The 15,967-nt window shown below is 39.4% G+C and overlaps 1 protein-coding gene across 1 annotated transcript in view; it reads left to right on the plus strand.

Moving 5' to 3' along the window:
• Positions 1–12,304: 12,304 nt before the first annotated feature.
• Positions 12,305–15,967, plus strand: part of LOC141501268 (amino acid transporter heavy chain SLC3A1-like) — a 31,045-nt gene continuing 27,382 nt past the window's right edge. Inside the window, exons 1-2 of the mRNA XM_074205097.1 lie at positions 12,305–12,327; positions 14,406–14,938. Coding sequence (XP_074061198.1) covers positions 12,320–12,327; positions 14,406–14,938 — 541 coding nt within the window. The 5' untranslated portion in view covers positions 12,305–12,319. The remainder of the gene's footprint in view (positions 12,328–14,405; positions 14,939–15,967) is intronic.

The following is a 15,967-nucleotide window of genomic DNA, read 5'->3' on the forward strand; positions in this document are numbered from 1 at the left end:
CAAAATGGCCCTCTGCATTGCCCTGGTTACCCTCTCCTCTCTCTATTTCAGCCTTTTGAATAATCAATTCAACTCTTCTCTGTACTCTACACTTTGTTCTTTTTTCTATTTCTAGTCAGACTTGACTTAGTTCCAATTTTGGATTACTCCCATAATCTTCTGTCTTCAACTCTTAATGTGCTGCCGAACAATATAATAAAATAGTGCTGACCAACTACACTCCAAATATTTGTTATATAATCTCAACTAGGTCCTTCCTTCAGCAAGATAATCCTTTTGGACTTCCTTAATCAACTGATTATTCCACTGACACAAACAGATTTTCCAAACCTTTACATTCCTCTTTAAGTCTCCCATAATTCTTTCTACCCCCCCCGTGAGAACTTTGCCTCATATTTCATGGAAAAAAGTTGAATCCATTTTCCAGAGATTGCTCCTCTCCTTTCATCTCACATCTTTGTGATGCCTTCTGCCACTGTCTCCTCTTTTGCTCTCTTTTACTCTTCTCCTTGCCAAGTTAAATCCCTCTCATTTACCAATCATCCAAATTCCTTATATTTTCTGCCGATTGCTTCCTTTATAATCTCCACTCTCACTTATTTTCTTTCTTTTTTTAATTAAAGATTTTATTTATTTTGAGTTTTACAATTTTTCCCCCATTTTACTTCCCTCCTTCCACCCTCCCACAGAAAACAATTTGTCAGTCTTTACATTGTTTCATGTTGTACATTGATCCAAATTGAGTGTGATGAGAGAGGAATCATATCCTTAAGGAAGAAACAAAGTATAACAGATAACAAGATCAGACAATAAGACATGTTTTTCTTTTCTAAATTAAAGGTAACAGTCTGATCTTTGTTCAAAACCTATAGTTCTTTCTCTGGATACAGATGGTATTCTCCATTGCAGACAGTCCCAAATTGTCCCTTATTGTTGCACTGATGGAATGAGCGAGTCCATCAAGGTTGATCATCACCCTTTGTTGCTGTTAGGGTGTATTTTCAATCCTTTGTTGTCTTCTGGCTGCTTCCTCGCTCCCTACAAACATTCAAATGTCTTCCCTATCCTCAGAAAACACTTACATGATTCATTCATCCCTCCTCTCATTTGTGAGTAAACTTAAAAATACTAACTGTAACTGGATACTCCAATTCCTTCTCTTCTTGCTTTCTTCTTACCTGTCTCCATTTGGCTTCTGACTGAAGAAGGGAATTCTGGGCAAACACTTTTGTATTGGAAACAAATTTTGTAATTTGTGTGCTGTTAAAGTATATTGGCTTTTGTAAACCCCATTTAAGGGTAAGTCCAGCAACAGACACCCGTCTAGGTATCTCTATGTCTTTAATCTTAAGAACATTGGGTGACCATAGTCTGACTTTAGTCTGGCCCCAGGGGCAAGTGTATCAGAAATTTCTCAAAGTGAATGTTACCTCCAAATTAAAGAAGCCCTGAGTATAAGCAGTAGACTCCATTCCTGAACCAGATGTTAAACACTCTTTGAACACTGCCCCAGTGCCTCCCACCACAGAAGGTCTGGCCTCTGACCTTCCCTCTTTTTCCTTTGTGACTCTGCTATTGGATTCCCTTTCCCCTAGCTTTCTCCATGTTGGATCCATCTGATCCCAGCTCCATGAGTCTTTATCCTTGTTTATCTGTCTATTAGTTATTCCCCTTTTTCTTTTAAATGTCTTTGTTATTCTCCCTCAGCCCAGATTGTAACTGTCTCTTTTTGCTTAATGCTATTGTCTTCTTAGAAACTGACTTTTTTTTAACCTTATTAAACAGCCAAAGCATGATTCTCCATGTAGCTATTCTTTCTCTCATTAGGGATCAGTAGTTTCCTGCCTTCACTTTAACCTTTCTTTCCCTCAGCTTCTGCTAATCATAGCCTGTCCTTTAGCCTCTCTTTCCCTTTAGCTCACAGCAGTACTGAAACTTACTATGTTGCTGCTTTTCCAAAGAACCTAACTTGTGAACTTTTTGTAATTACTTGTGAACATTCTGTAGAAACCTGAAAAACCGGGGAATTAAAATCTATGGTTTTTCTTACCCTCCTGAGTCAGTCTGGTAATTTCTTTTTTAAAAAATTTTATTCTTTAAGGTAGTGGGGGTTAAGTGACTTGCCCAAGGTCACATAGCTAGGCAGTTACTAAACATCTGAGACCAGATTTGAACTCAGGTTTTCCTGACTCCAGAGCCGGTGGCTCTATCCACTTTGCCACCTAGCTACACACTATGCCCCCCCCCCACGATTTCATCACCCAAAGCAAACCACATCTGTCTCTCTTGAATTTCCCCACTCCAGCTGCTCTAGCAGCATGACTTTTTCATTTAAATGAATGTGTGTTTTTCAAAGTTGCCAGTAATCTCTTCAGTGCCAAATGTTTAATCTTATTCCTTCTTGCCATAGTTGATAACTTTGGGGAATACCTGGGTGTTTGGGTTCCACAAGAACATGATGGGAGGATTGTTAGTTTACATTGCAAAGACTAGGGTCTGCCTATATTATTGCCTATGGGCAAGGTACTGAGTTAAAAGTCAAAAGACTTAGCCTCCATCTGATCAAAAACTGATGAGATTGGGGGCAGCTAGATGGCTCAGTGGATAGAGCACTGGCCCTGGAGTCAGGAGGACCTGAATTTCAAATGGGGCCTCAGACAATAATTGCCTGATGTGTGACCTTGGGCAAGCCACTTAACTTCATTGCCTTAATAAATTCAAAAAAATTTTTTTAAATAAAAAAAAACTGATGAGATTGCCCCACTTGTTTTTAAGTTAACCTGGAGTCTTGACTTTCTCCTTTTTGCATGACCTGAGAAATAGCAGTTCTTGCTTATTAGTATAACGAGCAGGGCAAGGGAAATATAAGGGGACCAATGTATCAATTAGATTGTGACCCCAGCCTATGATTGGCATGAAGGAGCAGGAACAAGGCCTTTCAAAGTGCATAAAAGACCTTGCATTTTTGGATTTCCACTCCCCCTCTCCCATCATGAGAGAGGTGTGCCATTTTGTTAAGATATTTTAATAAAAACCGTTTTAATCACTCTGGACTAAGTATTCACAAGCTATTTGTAACAATAACTTTTTTCTAAATTCTCATTTAATATTCTCTCTCTCTCTCTCTCTCTCTCTCTCTCTCTCTCTCTCTCTCTCTCTCTCCCTCTCCCTCCCTCCCTCCCTCCCTCCCCCCCCTTTTCTCTCTTTCCCTCTCTCTCCCGCTCTCTCTCTCCTCTCAAATGATTCTCATATCTATTTATTTAACCCTGACTTACCTCCTAAACATTATTTAGATATTGAACATCTCAAATTGAGTGTCCATAGACATCTCAAACTCATTGTTGCCAAAACAGAACTCTAACCTGTTGAGGACATCACCATCCTCCTAGTCATCCAAACACTCAACTTTGGTGACTCCTTACTCTCTCTCATCTCACATAGCCAATCTGTTGCTGTTTTATCATTTTTACCTTCATGTTGTCTTTTGTATATTTTCACTTCTCAATCACTGGTGGTCAAGGTGGTAAGGAGATCATCACCTCATGACTGGATAGCAAGTGACTTCTGATTTGTCTCCCCATCTCAACTTTTTCTCCATTCTATTACTTCCTCCATTTTGCTGCCAAAGTGATGTTCCTAAAGCAGAAATACAATTATGCTGCTCCCCCTCTTCATTAGACTCTAGTGTCTCCCTGTTCCTGGATCAAATAAAGAGTCCTCTATTTGGATTTAAAACTCTTGACAATCTGACCTCTTTTACCTTTCCAATCTTCTTTTACTTTTGTATAGTCTATGGCCTTGTGATACTGTCTTTGATGTTCCTTGTATATGATTCTCTGTCTCCTGGTTTTTGGGCCCCTTTGCTGACTGTTTCTCATGCCTGTAATGCTTTTTCCTGGCCTTGGACTCCTGATTCCTTTTAAGATTCAGCTCAGATCCCATCTCTGTGAGGATCCTGTCCTTCCCACCACCCCCTACAAATAGTGCCTCTATTCTGAGATTATGGTTCATATATATACACCAGGCCATCTTGGTCATTTATAGCTATTTATATGTTTCTCTCCCACTAGAACCTGAACTCATTAAGGCAGGGAAGCACCAAGTCTGACACTGTAAATACTAAATAAATGCTTTTTATTTAATTTAATTCATTTATTCATTTATTTTAGGGTTTTTTTAAGGTTTTTTTCCAAGGCAAATGGGGTTAAGTGGCTTGCCCAAGTCCACAAGCTAGGTAATTATTAAGTGTCTGAGGCCAGATTTGAACTCAGGTACTCCTGACTCCAGGGCCAGTGCTCTAACCACTGTGCCACCTAGCTGCCCCCTAATAAATGCTTTTTAAATGAATGGTCCCCTTCTCTTTCTATAGTGATGGGAGCAAAGTAATAGAAAGATAGAGATGAGGTGAGAACATCAAAGTTGCTTCTGACTTCTTGATTTGCTTTTATGATAACTTCATCCTTCAAAAAAGTAGAATAACTGAAAAGGAAAGTCTAATTTAGATCTTATCCTCATTAGGAAGGAGGGACTGATCGCTCCGGTGGAAATTATGGATATCATGGGGTTATAGTGACTACTCTCTCCTAGAGTTTGTAATAATGAAAGAGGAAATCTGTACTTGGTCTGACATCCCTCTGATTTTGGAAAAAGTTGACTTTAAAGGCTTTGGAGGATAATTTGTAAAATTCACATGGACTAAAATGTATAAGTGGGATGGTAAATGCTCAAGAATGAAATTCTAAAGCGATAAAGGAAAGCAGTTTGTGGAGAAAAAAAATTGAATTTGTCTAAAGAGATCCATGCACTTCATCCTTATCTGTTTTCTTCAGTTTTAAAAAGAAATACACTAGTCCTGGTAAAGATGGCATCATGACAAATTGAAGTCCAGCTTTCTCAAATATATGCCAACAATATGTAAAAATGATATGATAATATATAAAAATTATGAAATTATGAAAAGCATCATTAGGTTCCATCAGCCTCAGTACTACTCTCTTTAGCCTTCCTCCCTTCCCAGCCCCCAAGGTCAGCCAAACACCACAGGTGCTAGGAAAGAGTATAAGCAGGAAAGCCTGGCAAGTGCTCTAATAGGAAGTCTGTAAGAGCACCCTAATTGAGAACACTGAAGCTTCCTAGCACTTGGAGCACAGGAGTCTATGAATTCAAGAACAGGACAAAAGAAGTTCTGATTACTCCATTCAAAGTTTGGGAAGAGATGTCTTTGTCCCAAATCAGTACCTGAGGCTTGAAATACAAGCAAACAGAAAAATTCAACACTATAAAGAAATATGACTTATGATTTTTCCCAGAAGAAAAAAGTAACTTCACAATAAGCAGAGTCACAGAGGGAAAAAAATTAGTTTGACTTTACAAATTATAAGAGTGAGGGGCAGCTAGGTGGCAAAGTGGATAGAGCTCCAGCCCTGAAGTCAGGGGACCTGTGTTCAAATCCAGCCTCAGACACTTAATAATTACCTAGCTGTGTGGCCTTGGGCAAGCCACTTAACCCCATTTGCCTTGCAAAAACCTAAAAGAAAAAAAACTCTAAGAGTGCCTGGAAGAAATGAGCGAGAAAATGTTTTTTTTAATTTTTAACTGAAAAAATAGAAAATTGTAGGTATCTACTTTTTTTTAGGTCTTTTTTTGCAAGGCAATGGGCTTAAGTGGCTTGCCCAAGGCCACACAACTAGGTAATTATTAAGTGTCTGAGGCTAGATTTGAACTCCAGGGCCAGTGCTCTATCCACTGCGCCACATAGCCACCCCTAGGTATCTACTTTCAAAAACAACTGACCTGGAAAATAGATATAGTAAATGAAATTTAAGAACATTGGTCTCTCTAAAAACCAAAAGCAAAACAAATATCATATTTGAGAAATCATAAATGAAAATTGCCCAAATTTATTAAACCAAAAGGCAAAGTGAAATTAAACTACCAATTGGAAACTCTCAGGAAATGTTAATGCCAAAATCCAGAATTTCTAGGTCAAAGAAAAACACCACAAGCATTTAAAAAAAACTCAAGTACCCAGAAATCAGAATCATGATTTGGCAGCAACTAGTGCTCCCTTAGGTGTAGGCTATATTTGAAGGAGTTGTTTTCTTCAGAGAGCTTTCTTATCTCCTTTTCTGTCTGACCAATTCTGCTTTTTAAGACATTCTTCTCCATCTTGATCTTTTGGACTGCTTTTTTCCTTTTGACCTAAACTGGTTTCTTTTTTTGGGGGGGGGGGGTTGTAAGGCAAATGGGGTTAAGTGGCTTGCCCAAGGCCACACAGTTAGGTAATTATTAAGTGTCTGAGACCGGATTTGAACCCAGGTAGGTACTCCTGACTCCAGGGCTGGTGCTTTATCCACTATGCCACCTAGCCACCCCTCTAAACTGGTTTCTAACATGTTATTTACTTCAGTATTTTTTGTATCTCTTTCACCAAGCTGCTGCCTTGGTTTTCATGATTTTCCTGCATTGCTCTCATTTCTCATCCCAATTTTTCCTCTACCTCCCATTTTTGATTTTCAAAAATCTCTTTTGAACTATTCCAAAGCCTGAGACCAATTTCTATTTTTCTTGGAGGCTTTGGATGCAGAAGCTTTGACTTTGTCATCTTCTGAGTGCATTTTTTGTTCCTTCATGGGACCAAGTAATTATCTATGGTCACATTCATTTTTTTTTTCTGTTTACTCATTTTCCCTATGACCTGGTTTTAATGTACTTGGCAAGGTTTTGAGTGTTTTTGGGATAGCCCCCCCCCCCCCCCCCCCCAAGGACTTCAGTTCCTTCAATGTCTTATGAAGGACTATGACTGCTCTCCTGGCTTATGTTCTGGTCTACAGATGATCACAAGCTCTCCCCTCTGCCTGGAGCTGTGAGGAGGGTCCCTGTTCCACTATGGTAGTATGGGACCCCAGACTACTACCAGGATCTGAGTATGGACTAAGCACCAGAGTCTTGTCCCAGAGATAATGGAGAGATCCCGACTGTCTCCCCCCCCACCCCCACCCCCTTACTATCCAGGGTTGAGTACTCAGGAAGCAACTGCTGGGTGCCTGCCTTGCTGGATGGTTCCACCGGGCTGAGTCTGTGCTGAGTCCTGAGTTTCACTGGGCTCCTTGCTCACTGTGGTAAGGATTTCCCCCTGATCTTCCAAGTTGTGCTCAGTGATCCCTGGGTTGGGAAATCTGGAAACCACTCTGCTGCCATGAAACCAGGTGCCCTCAGGACCCAGGTGCCCCACAGTCTGTTCCTGGAAGACTGGAGCTCATTTGCTCCAGTGCAGTGGGACTTGGTTGTGCTGCATGCAGCCCTTTCTAACCCTGTGGAACAGAGCCTTCCTGCTGATCTTCCAAGTTATCTTGGACCAGAAAATTGTTTCACTCAGTCTTACTCTGGGTTCTGCTGCTCTAGAATTTGGCTAGTCATAATTTTAAGACTCCACTGAAACCCCATTCTGGAAGAGAGCTTCTGGGAATTCCTGCCTCCATGTTGCCATCTTGACTCCATCTCCCCAGTTACAAATGTTTTAGCCAGGTACTTAAGTTTGTAAAAAATCCATAAATCATTCAAAGAGGTTGAAAAAATGATAAAAGCATTTACTTATCATTTAAGGTTTGCAAATCATTTTTCAAATGTTATCTAATTTTATCCTCACAGCAATCCTGATAGATCAATACTTATTATTGCCATTTAAAGATGAAAAAACTGGGCTGAGAAGTTAGGCTTGCCACATAATTACCAAGTGGTTCAGGGTAGATTTGAATTCAGATCTTCCTGAGACTTAGTGTAGCATTCTATCCACTGACATCTACTTTCCTCCTTTTTCAACAATTATTGAGATTAGAGAAAATTATTCAGTGACTTTGCACAAAGTCTATGATGTTTATATTTCTACCACAGCCAAATGAATACTCTTTCTCTTCCAGGTGTAAGAGCACAGTAGAGGAGATTGTGAAAGGATTCAAAGAATGCCCTTTGATAGCTCTAGTTTGTAAGAGAGAATGAAGTATTTCTAAAGGAAACAGAATTGGGATTTCGTTTGGAATCTGAGGTGAAGGGGAGAAAACTTATAATAATGTTGGAGAATGGAAATGTGTGACTCAAAGAAAATGGAGAAGGAAAAGGGCAATTGTATAAATAACCCCTGCCCAAATTCAAGATTCTTCTTAAAGAGAGAATTTGATGCTCTGAAGAGGAAAAAAAAGTGGTTTATCCTCCAAAGAATGATATAGCAGAGCCGCAGGAGCTGTGGGGTGAGAGATCATGTGGTAAAGGATAGAGGAAGAAGAATAGTAATAATAGAAGAATTACTCAGGGCATTCGAGGTAGATATTTATTGACCTAATAAAAATAGTAGAGAGGTCCATCATCTTTCTGGGGCATAGGTTCCAGACATAACAGAGAATCTCCTAAGAATTATCAAAATATGTGCTCAACTGTCTTAATCTGGCTATTCATAAAGATACAATATTTCCAACAAGAACTTAAGAAAAAATTAACAACCATTAAGAGACCTTAAGGAAGAAACTGAAGATCCCAGGGGCAGTGTCTATTTTTTTTCTCTCTGTGTTGCCCAGGGAAGAAAATTGATGAAAGGGGAAAAATGATTTCAGAAGTAAACTGACTGAGAAAATTGTGTTTGAACATAGAATTTGGCTTTCAGAAGTATAGCTTATTATACTTGGCCAGGGATGGAATATACCTAACACAGGCTGCTAAGATTGGATTTACTGAGTGTCTGGTAAATCTCACCAAAAAGCTAGGTGGGCAGTGGATAGAGAGCACTGAACCTGGAGTTCAAATGTGAACTCAGATTCTTAGTAACTGTGTGACCCTGGGTAAGTCATTTAATCTCTGTCTGCCTCACTGTAAAATAAGGATAATAATAGCACCTCTCCTAATATTGTTGTGATTATCAAATTTGATAATAATTGTAAGTACTTGTATTTGGCACATTGTAGCCATGAATAAAATGCTTGCTCTCTCTCTTTCTAAAGAAGAGGGAGGGATAAGACTCCTCAAGTTATATATTATAGAGATTAAACATAAAAGAGGAAGAATAATAACAGATGAAACGCCCAGAAATTCATGGAAGACAAAAAATCTAAGAGGGTCAACTATGAAAGTTATATGCAAATGACCAAAGTGTAGGAAATAAGGGAAACTAAAAGTTCTCAAGCAGAGAGGCAAATTTGGCCTTTTAGGGACCATTGAAATATGATGAAATGAAACCCAAGAGCAAGCCATGACTTTGGAAGGGTATACATTATTTTAAAAAATTTCAAAATATTTATATTTATTTGTTTTTCCAACAACGTGCAACAGTAGTTTTCACCAATTGTTTTTTTTGCAAGGTTTTGAGTTTTACATTTTTCTCTTCCCCCCTTCCCCCCGACAGAAAACAATCTAATAAAGACTCTACACGTGTATTTATACTAAACATAGATCCACATTAATCTTGTTGTAAAAGAAGAATCAAATCCAAATGGAAGGGAAAAAGCAGAAAGAAAAAAATGACATAAGACAAGTTTTAGTAAGCTTTGGTCTGCATTTAAACTCTACAGATCCTTCGCTGGATATGGATGATATTTTCCATCACAAGTCTTTTAGAATTGTCTTTGATTATTGTACTGCTGAAGTCCACCATAGTTGATCATCACCCATTGTTGTTGTTGGTGTATATAATGTTCTTCTGGTTCTGCTCATTTCACTCGGTATAAGTTCATTTAAGTCCTTCCAGGCTTTTCTGAAATCCTGTTCCTCCTGATTTCTTATGGAACAATAGTGTTCCATCACAAATAAATAAAGGGTATACAGGGATTAAATTAAATAAATTAAATTAAATAAAGGGTATACAGTGTATAAAGGGATTAACACGCGGTTCAAAGGGAGTGGAAGTAAATTTTATTAAGAAATTTTACTCCTGAGGTAACCTAGGAACCAGTTGGGGAAGTCTAACAACGAACATTTAAGTGATTCCAACTCTGCCTTTGCCCATATTTAGGGTCCATTCTTTTGCCATTTGGCAAAGGATCACTCTGTTGGTAGCTATTTCACTGTCCACAGGTGTCATACATTTCTGCTTGCTGCTCCCTACCCCAGGCAACCACCCCTGCAATCTGCCTCTTTGCCTGCTGCCTTCTTAGAGCACACATCTTTGCCAGAGTCAGCTTCCTTCTGTCCTGGGGCAGGACAACTGACTACTGAAACCCCAGTTCTGTTGTTCTAAGCTCAGACAAGAGTGTAGAACCTTATTCTGTTGTCATTGCTGTGGTGTCACTCCGCTCCATCATGGCAGGCTTCACTGTGCTCCTTCAAATGTGGTGCCCCTCCCCTCCTGAGGTTGGTAGGAATGCTGGAGACCTGTCTCAGCTCTCCTCTACAGGAGCTAGAAGCTTGAAGGCCAAGTCATTGCCACTGGAGGTCAACCATAAATAATGAAGTTGGATGCTTCCACATTGAATATATTGGGCAACTCCAAAAGATTTTGACCTAACAGGTCCTTGCTAATGCAAGAAATTTGTCCTCCTTCTAGGTGATTCCCACTGAGGGACCCTTTATCTTTTCTTGACATCCTGTCTTGACTGCTCTGGCTATCTCAGACTCCTTATCTTTTCTTGACATCCTGTCTTGACTGCTCTGGTCATCTCAGACTCACAGAGGTGCCCTCAGGACTAAGGGATATTTAGCTCAGGATTCCCCAACCATGCTCAGGAAAAAGACACAAAGCTAAACAAAATGACACAAACCCCAGAGAGGGTCCTCTAGGACAGTACACATTCTCTGTCTGACATGTGTAAGCAATAACCACTTCTGCCAGGATGGGACCAGACGCCTGGACCTTGAGTTTTGCCAGGGCCCCTCACAGAACACTCTAGAGAGAATTGTAGGTCACAGTTGAAGAGTGAGAGTGGGAACTTTAAAAAACCGATGACGTACCTGTCTGTGCTTAGTAGATTAGCTGAGGTACACAGTTGACCCATTTTTCCATATTTCTAATTTCAGAAATATCCTTGGGTTCCTTTAGAGAATTAACCATTGACTTTTTAAGTGCCTCCCCCATTTTGACTTGCACCAAAGAATCAAAGTAAGTCTATATGGTTCAATTCTGGTTGATCTCTCCAATAACAGCAACACAATAATAATAGAAGACAAAATGAAAAACCTCAAAAATTTCTTTAATATGTTGTTAGAATATCTTAAAATCTGCCTGGGATAGTTCGCATTCCATCATTGTTGGGATTCCTCATGTACCCTTCAACTGAGGACTGTTTGTTCAGTTACATTATCATGTACAAAAATCCATTAAAGATCAAATAATTCTTTCCTTGCTCATAAACAAATATGACTGCCTTAAAACTGGACATGACCTTTTAGGCCTCCAAGAGATATTGATGACCATTAATGATACAAAGGCATCCATTTCTAGCAAGGGGAATACACACATCATTCTATTGAAGAAAGTATTCCCCAGAATCTTAATTTAGCTTAAAACTTCACTAAAACTTTTGGGACACTCTGTATTTGTCCTTTTTTTTTAGTGAGGGGGAAGAAATCATTCTCAATTCCATTTAGTTAAATTGAATTCAATTTAGTGAAGGGATCTGGACAATTTAGTGAAGGCTAGGACAAAATACTGATGTTTTAGACAGCTTAACACAGTTCTCTTTAAGGAGACAGAGTTCTTAAGGACATAAAACATGTTCATATCTGTCATCCACTCTTCCATCTCCTGGTTGTTTCATGAACAAACCACTCCCATCTCTTGACTCTGGACTTATTCTCTGGCCATCTCCCATGCCTGGACTTCTCTCCTTCCTCAGCTCTACCTTACAGGTTCCATTGTGTCCCAACTAAAATCCCTTAATTCTACTATCAGCTCTCTGTTGTTTCCTCTTTATCCTATAGATAACTTGCTTTGTATTTATATTTTTGCATGTCATCTCATTAGATTGTGAGCTCTTTAGGAACAAGGATTGTCTTACCTTTTTTTTAATCAACAGGGTACTTAGCATACACAATGTCTGCTTTGTAGTAGGTGCTTAATAAATGTTTGGGGGCAACTAGGTAAAGTTTTGAGCCTGGAATCAGGAAGCCTCAGACATTAGTTGTTCTTCATCCTATTTGCCTTAGTTTCCTCATCTGTAAAATGAGGTGGAGAAAGAAATGACAAACCACTCCAGGATCTTTGCTCAAACTGAGGTCATGGAGAGCTGGACCGGATTGAATGACATCACCACAACAGCAACAGCACTCATCTAAAACTTCATCAACCTTCAGTGTTCTCTAGCCCTTTAACCAGAACCTGCCCCTCTCTGAGAGCCTCATGGTGGGGTAAGGGAATACAAAACCTTTTCCACATGAGAGGGCTATGAGGGACTGTCCCCATCTTCTGTGGGGGTTGGGTAGATACTGAGTATGTGGTCAGAAAGCAGGCCACTTCCTAATAATGCCATCCCTTGGTCCTGTTTATGGTTGCTGGTTTTTTTATACCAGCAGCAATGTTGAGAGACAGAGAGAGAAAGAGAGGACACAGACAGACAGACAGAGACAGAGACAGACAGTGAGAGAGAAAGAGACAGAGACAGAGAGTAGGAGGAGGGCCATGGTTGGCCCTTATGTAGCCCAGAGGGGAAGGAAAAGACAAAGGTGCAGCACAGAGTACACTGTGGCTAAGTAATCTCTCCTCCTTGCTCCTATTTCCAGGGCTGGCAGGGTTAGTGGGTCTGGATTATACTTGTCTGTCTCTAGCTCACCTTAAGTCTGAGGCCTGTCACTTGCCCTCAGCACTTTAGCCCATCTGCTAAAACAGGTTCCTGGGGAGTGGTCTCTGTGTAAGCTACAACTTTCTTGTAGTCACAGGTGAAGGTGGTCACCAAAGGTAGATGAACAGGCCTTCACACCACAGAGGCTAGTCCTCCCTCATCACTCCATACACCATACATAAGCAACAATGCTTATCTATCACACATCAGTTCTATTTAGGCTATGTCCTCTTTTAGGGATTTAGCACTTTTTTGGTCCTTAAAAAGAGGGGTAACCCTTATCTTACTGTCATGTTCCTGTTACCAAATGATGGTTACACAAAAGACAATAGGAATAGCTTTATATCAATGTAAATTACAAATAGAAATAGGGCAGTTTTATAGATATTAGGTTAGATAATAGAATATATCAGAACAAATAAGCTCTAAGATTTGGGATCAAGATAGAATCTCATCTCTTCTAAGGAGAAAGCAACTCACTCAGGAAGTCCATTCCTAGTAATCTCTAGGTTTGTATAAGCTGCAAATCAAAGGACTTATTGGAAGCTGGTTTTTCCACATGTCTGTGGCTATAGGGAGATTTCCTGTCTGATATTCAAGCTTGCCTTCTCTTTTTCTATTGAATTTTTTCTACTTCTCTTAGTAGACCCTCCAAAAAGTAAGAAGTTTTTACTTTACCTCTGCAAATAAATAGCACAAGAGGATGAGAGGATTCATGTCTTCTCTCCCCTCTCTTCCCCCCACCCCCACACCCCAGGCAAATAGAGTAATGCACCCACTCCCCTTCTGGAAACTGCTGAATCTGCCTCAGGTGGGTTGGATGCTGTATATGTACTCACTTTTCTCCAGTCTATGAATGATCATAGCTACAGGCAACAGCAGTGAAACTGGAAGAAAGAAAAATAAAGGAAGAAAGGAAAGAAGGAAAGGAAAGGAAAAAGAGAAGGGAAGGAGAAAGGAAAGGAAGGGGTGAAGGGAAGGGAGGGAAAGGAAAGGAAGGAAGCAAAAGAAAATTAAAAAAAAGGAAAAAAATTGCCCATAATCTCCCACAGAGTAATAATGGATAGAGCACCAGCCCTGGAGTCAGGAGGATTAAGTACAAATTCAACCTCAGACACTTATTAATTGCCTACCTGTGTGACCTCCAGCAAGTCATTTAATCCCATTGCCATAAATAAAAAAAATTAAATAAAAACTATCTGAGTAATTCATTTCTGTTAGTGCTTTTAAATAAATGACATACACCATAAATCATTGTTTTCAAGGAAAACATACCATTTTTAGATAATTAGCATATTTTTAAGGGCAGAAAATGTCAGCATTTTCTACTTACCAATGATTAAACAACTCTTAAGGAAAAACAAAATGTTCCATTAGGAAATAAGGCATACTTCATCAGCACAGGAGGAAGTAGTTGCTGGCATATACATACACCCATACAATTAACACAACATAATTATACAATATGTAACAAAATGGGCAAAATAATACAATTTGGTGTACTTATGTCCCTTTTTTCCCCCCTTAAAACTTAATGCTTTAGTTCCCCCCCCCCTCCCCCTTGTACTTATATGGAAAGTGAAGTCTTTTTTTTTTAATCCCCTTTACCTTTACCCTTTCTTTCCTGGTTGAACTTTGACCAGCTAGGTTTATTTATAAACCATACCAAGCTAATTACACCAAGAACCATTTCACTAAGCAAGATACTTTTTCAAGATATTTTTGCAAGGAGAGTTCCCTGAAAGAAGCAGCAAACATGGCTGATGATGAAAGTAAGAAGGACTCTATCAGAATGAGTATGAAGGGTCACACTAACAATGGATTTGTGCAAAACGAGGCAGTCACCGAAGGAGAAACTGATGGCAGCAACCAGGCAGATCCACTGAAGACAAGTACTATAGACATCCATCCTCAAGAGCTGGACCCTACAATTATCAAGCCCTATGCGGGGATGCCCAAAGAAGTCCTGCTTCTGTACTCTAGCCAAGCAAGGTACAGAGTCACTCGAGAGGTCCTGTTCTGGCTCATCATTGCGGCTGTGCTTGTGCTCATAAGTTCAACCACTGCAATTATTATTCTTTCTCCAAAGTGTCTTGACTGGTGGCAAGCCAGTCCTATATACCAGATCTACCCACGTTCTTTTAAGGACAGCAACCAGGATGGCAATGGTGATCTGAAAGGTTAGTGCCCATAAATATTTGTTAGAACTAATGAAGAAAGGAAAGATGTGCTTTGGTTTTTGTTCCCTCTAATACTCTAGAAATTCGTTATGCCTGTGACTGCTGGGATGGTCAAGATTCTTCTTCCTTAATGATGAAAAAAAAATCACTAAGTATATTTGTCTCTTTAACAAAATAGCATTTCATTTGGTTAATGAAAAACATTAGTCTTTTGAAGCTTTGAGTCAAAGACAAGTAAAATAAAGCTTAGAGGTTTGTAACGCAAATTGACAGATGGTTTCTATCCCTTGTGACTTTAATTTGGTAATTCATAACTTCTTATATCTCTTCAATTTATATCTATGTCATACAGTAATTTTTTACAGTTGTCCCTTGCTGACTAACCCTGTCTATCCTGTATCCTTCTTCCCCTACCCCCCACCTTCTTCCCACACAGATTTCCTTCACTCATCTGTACAAGTAAGCTGAAACTTGTAGTCTTTCATTTATGATTTGAAGAGGGATGATAAAATCAGAAAATTATTTATTAAATGTTAGTATTTAGTTTTAACCTTAATATCACTGGTATTATATAAAATAGAGAGTTGGGGAAAATAAAGGGCATAAATGCAGTCTGGTCTAGCATAGAGCTCTGGATTTGCATTCAGGAGAGAGCCCAGCTCCTCTCCTCACCACCTTATACATTTGTGTCTCAATTTCCTCATCTATACAATAAGAAAAGGTTCAAATTAGATGACTTCTATGGTCCTTTTCATCCTTAGATTGCTAATATCCTAACATTACCATGTTCCCACCCTAGGCCAAAGACTGCTGGAACTGTTGCAGATGGGATTATGGGGACACCTTTAGGAATTCATTCCCAAAGAATTACAGTGATTCACTTTACATCTAAGGAACAAGAAAGAAATAGAGAGGAGGGGTGCTAATTTTTCTTGCTTGGCTAAAAACACGAGTTTTATCTAGAAAAACTAGTAAAACTGACTTTAAAATATTAAAAACAAAACTGGTTTATGTTATCATATAATTGCA

Source organism: Macrotis lagotis, chromosome 1 (assembly GCF_037893015.1).
Source record: "Macrotis lagotis isolate mMagLag1 chromosome 1, bilby.v1.9.chrom.fasta, whole genome shotgun sequence".
Taxonomy (NCBI): Eukaryota; Metazoa; Chordata; class Mammalia; order Peramelemorphia; family Peramelidae; genus Macrotis; species Macrotis lagotis.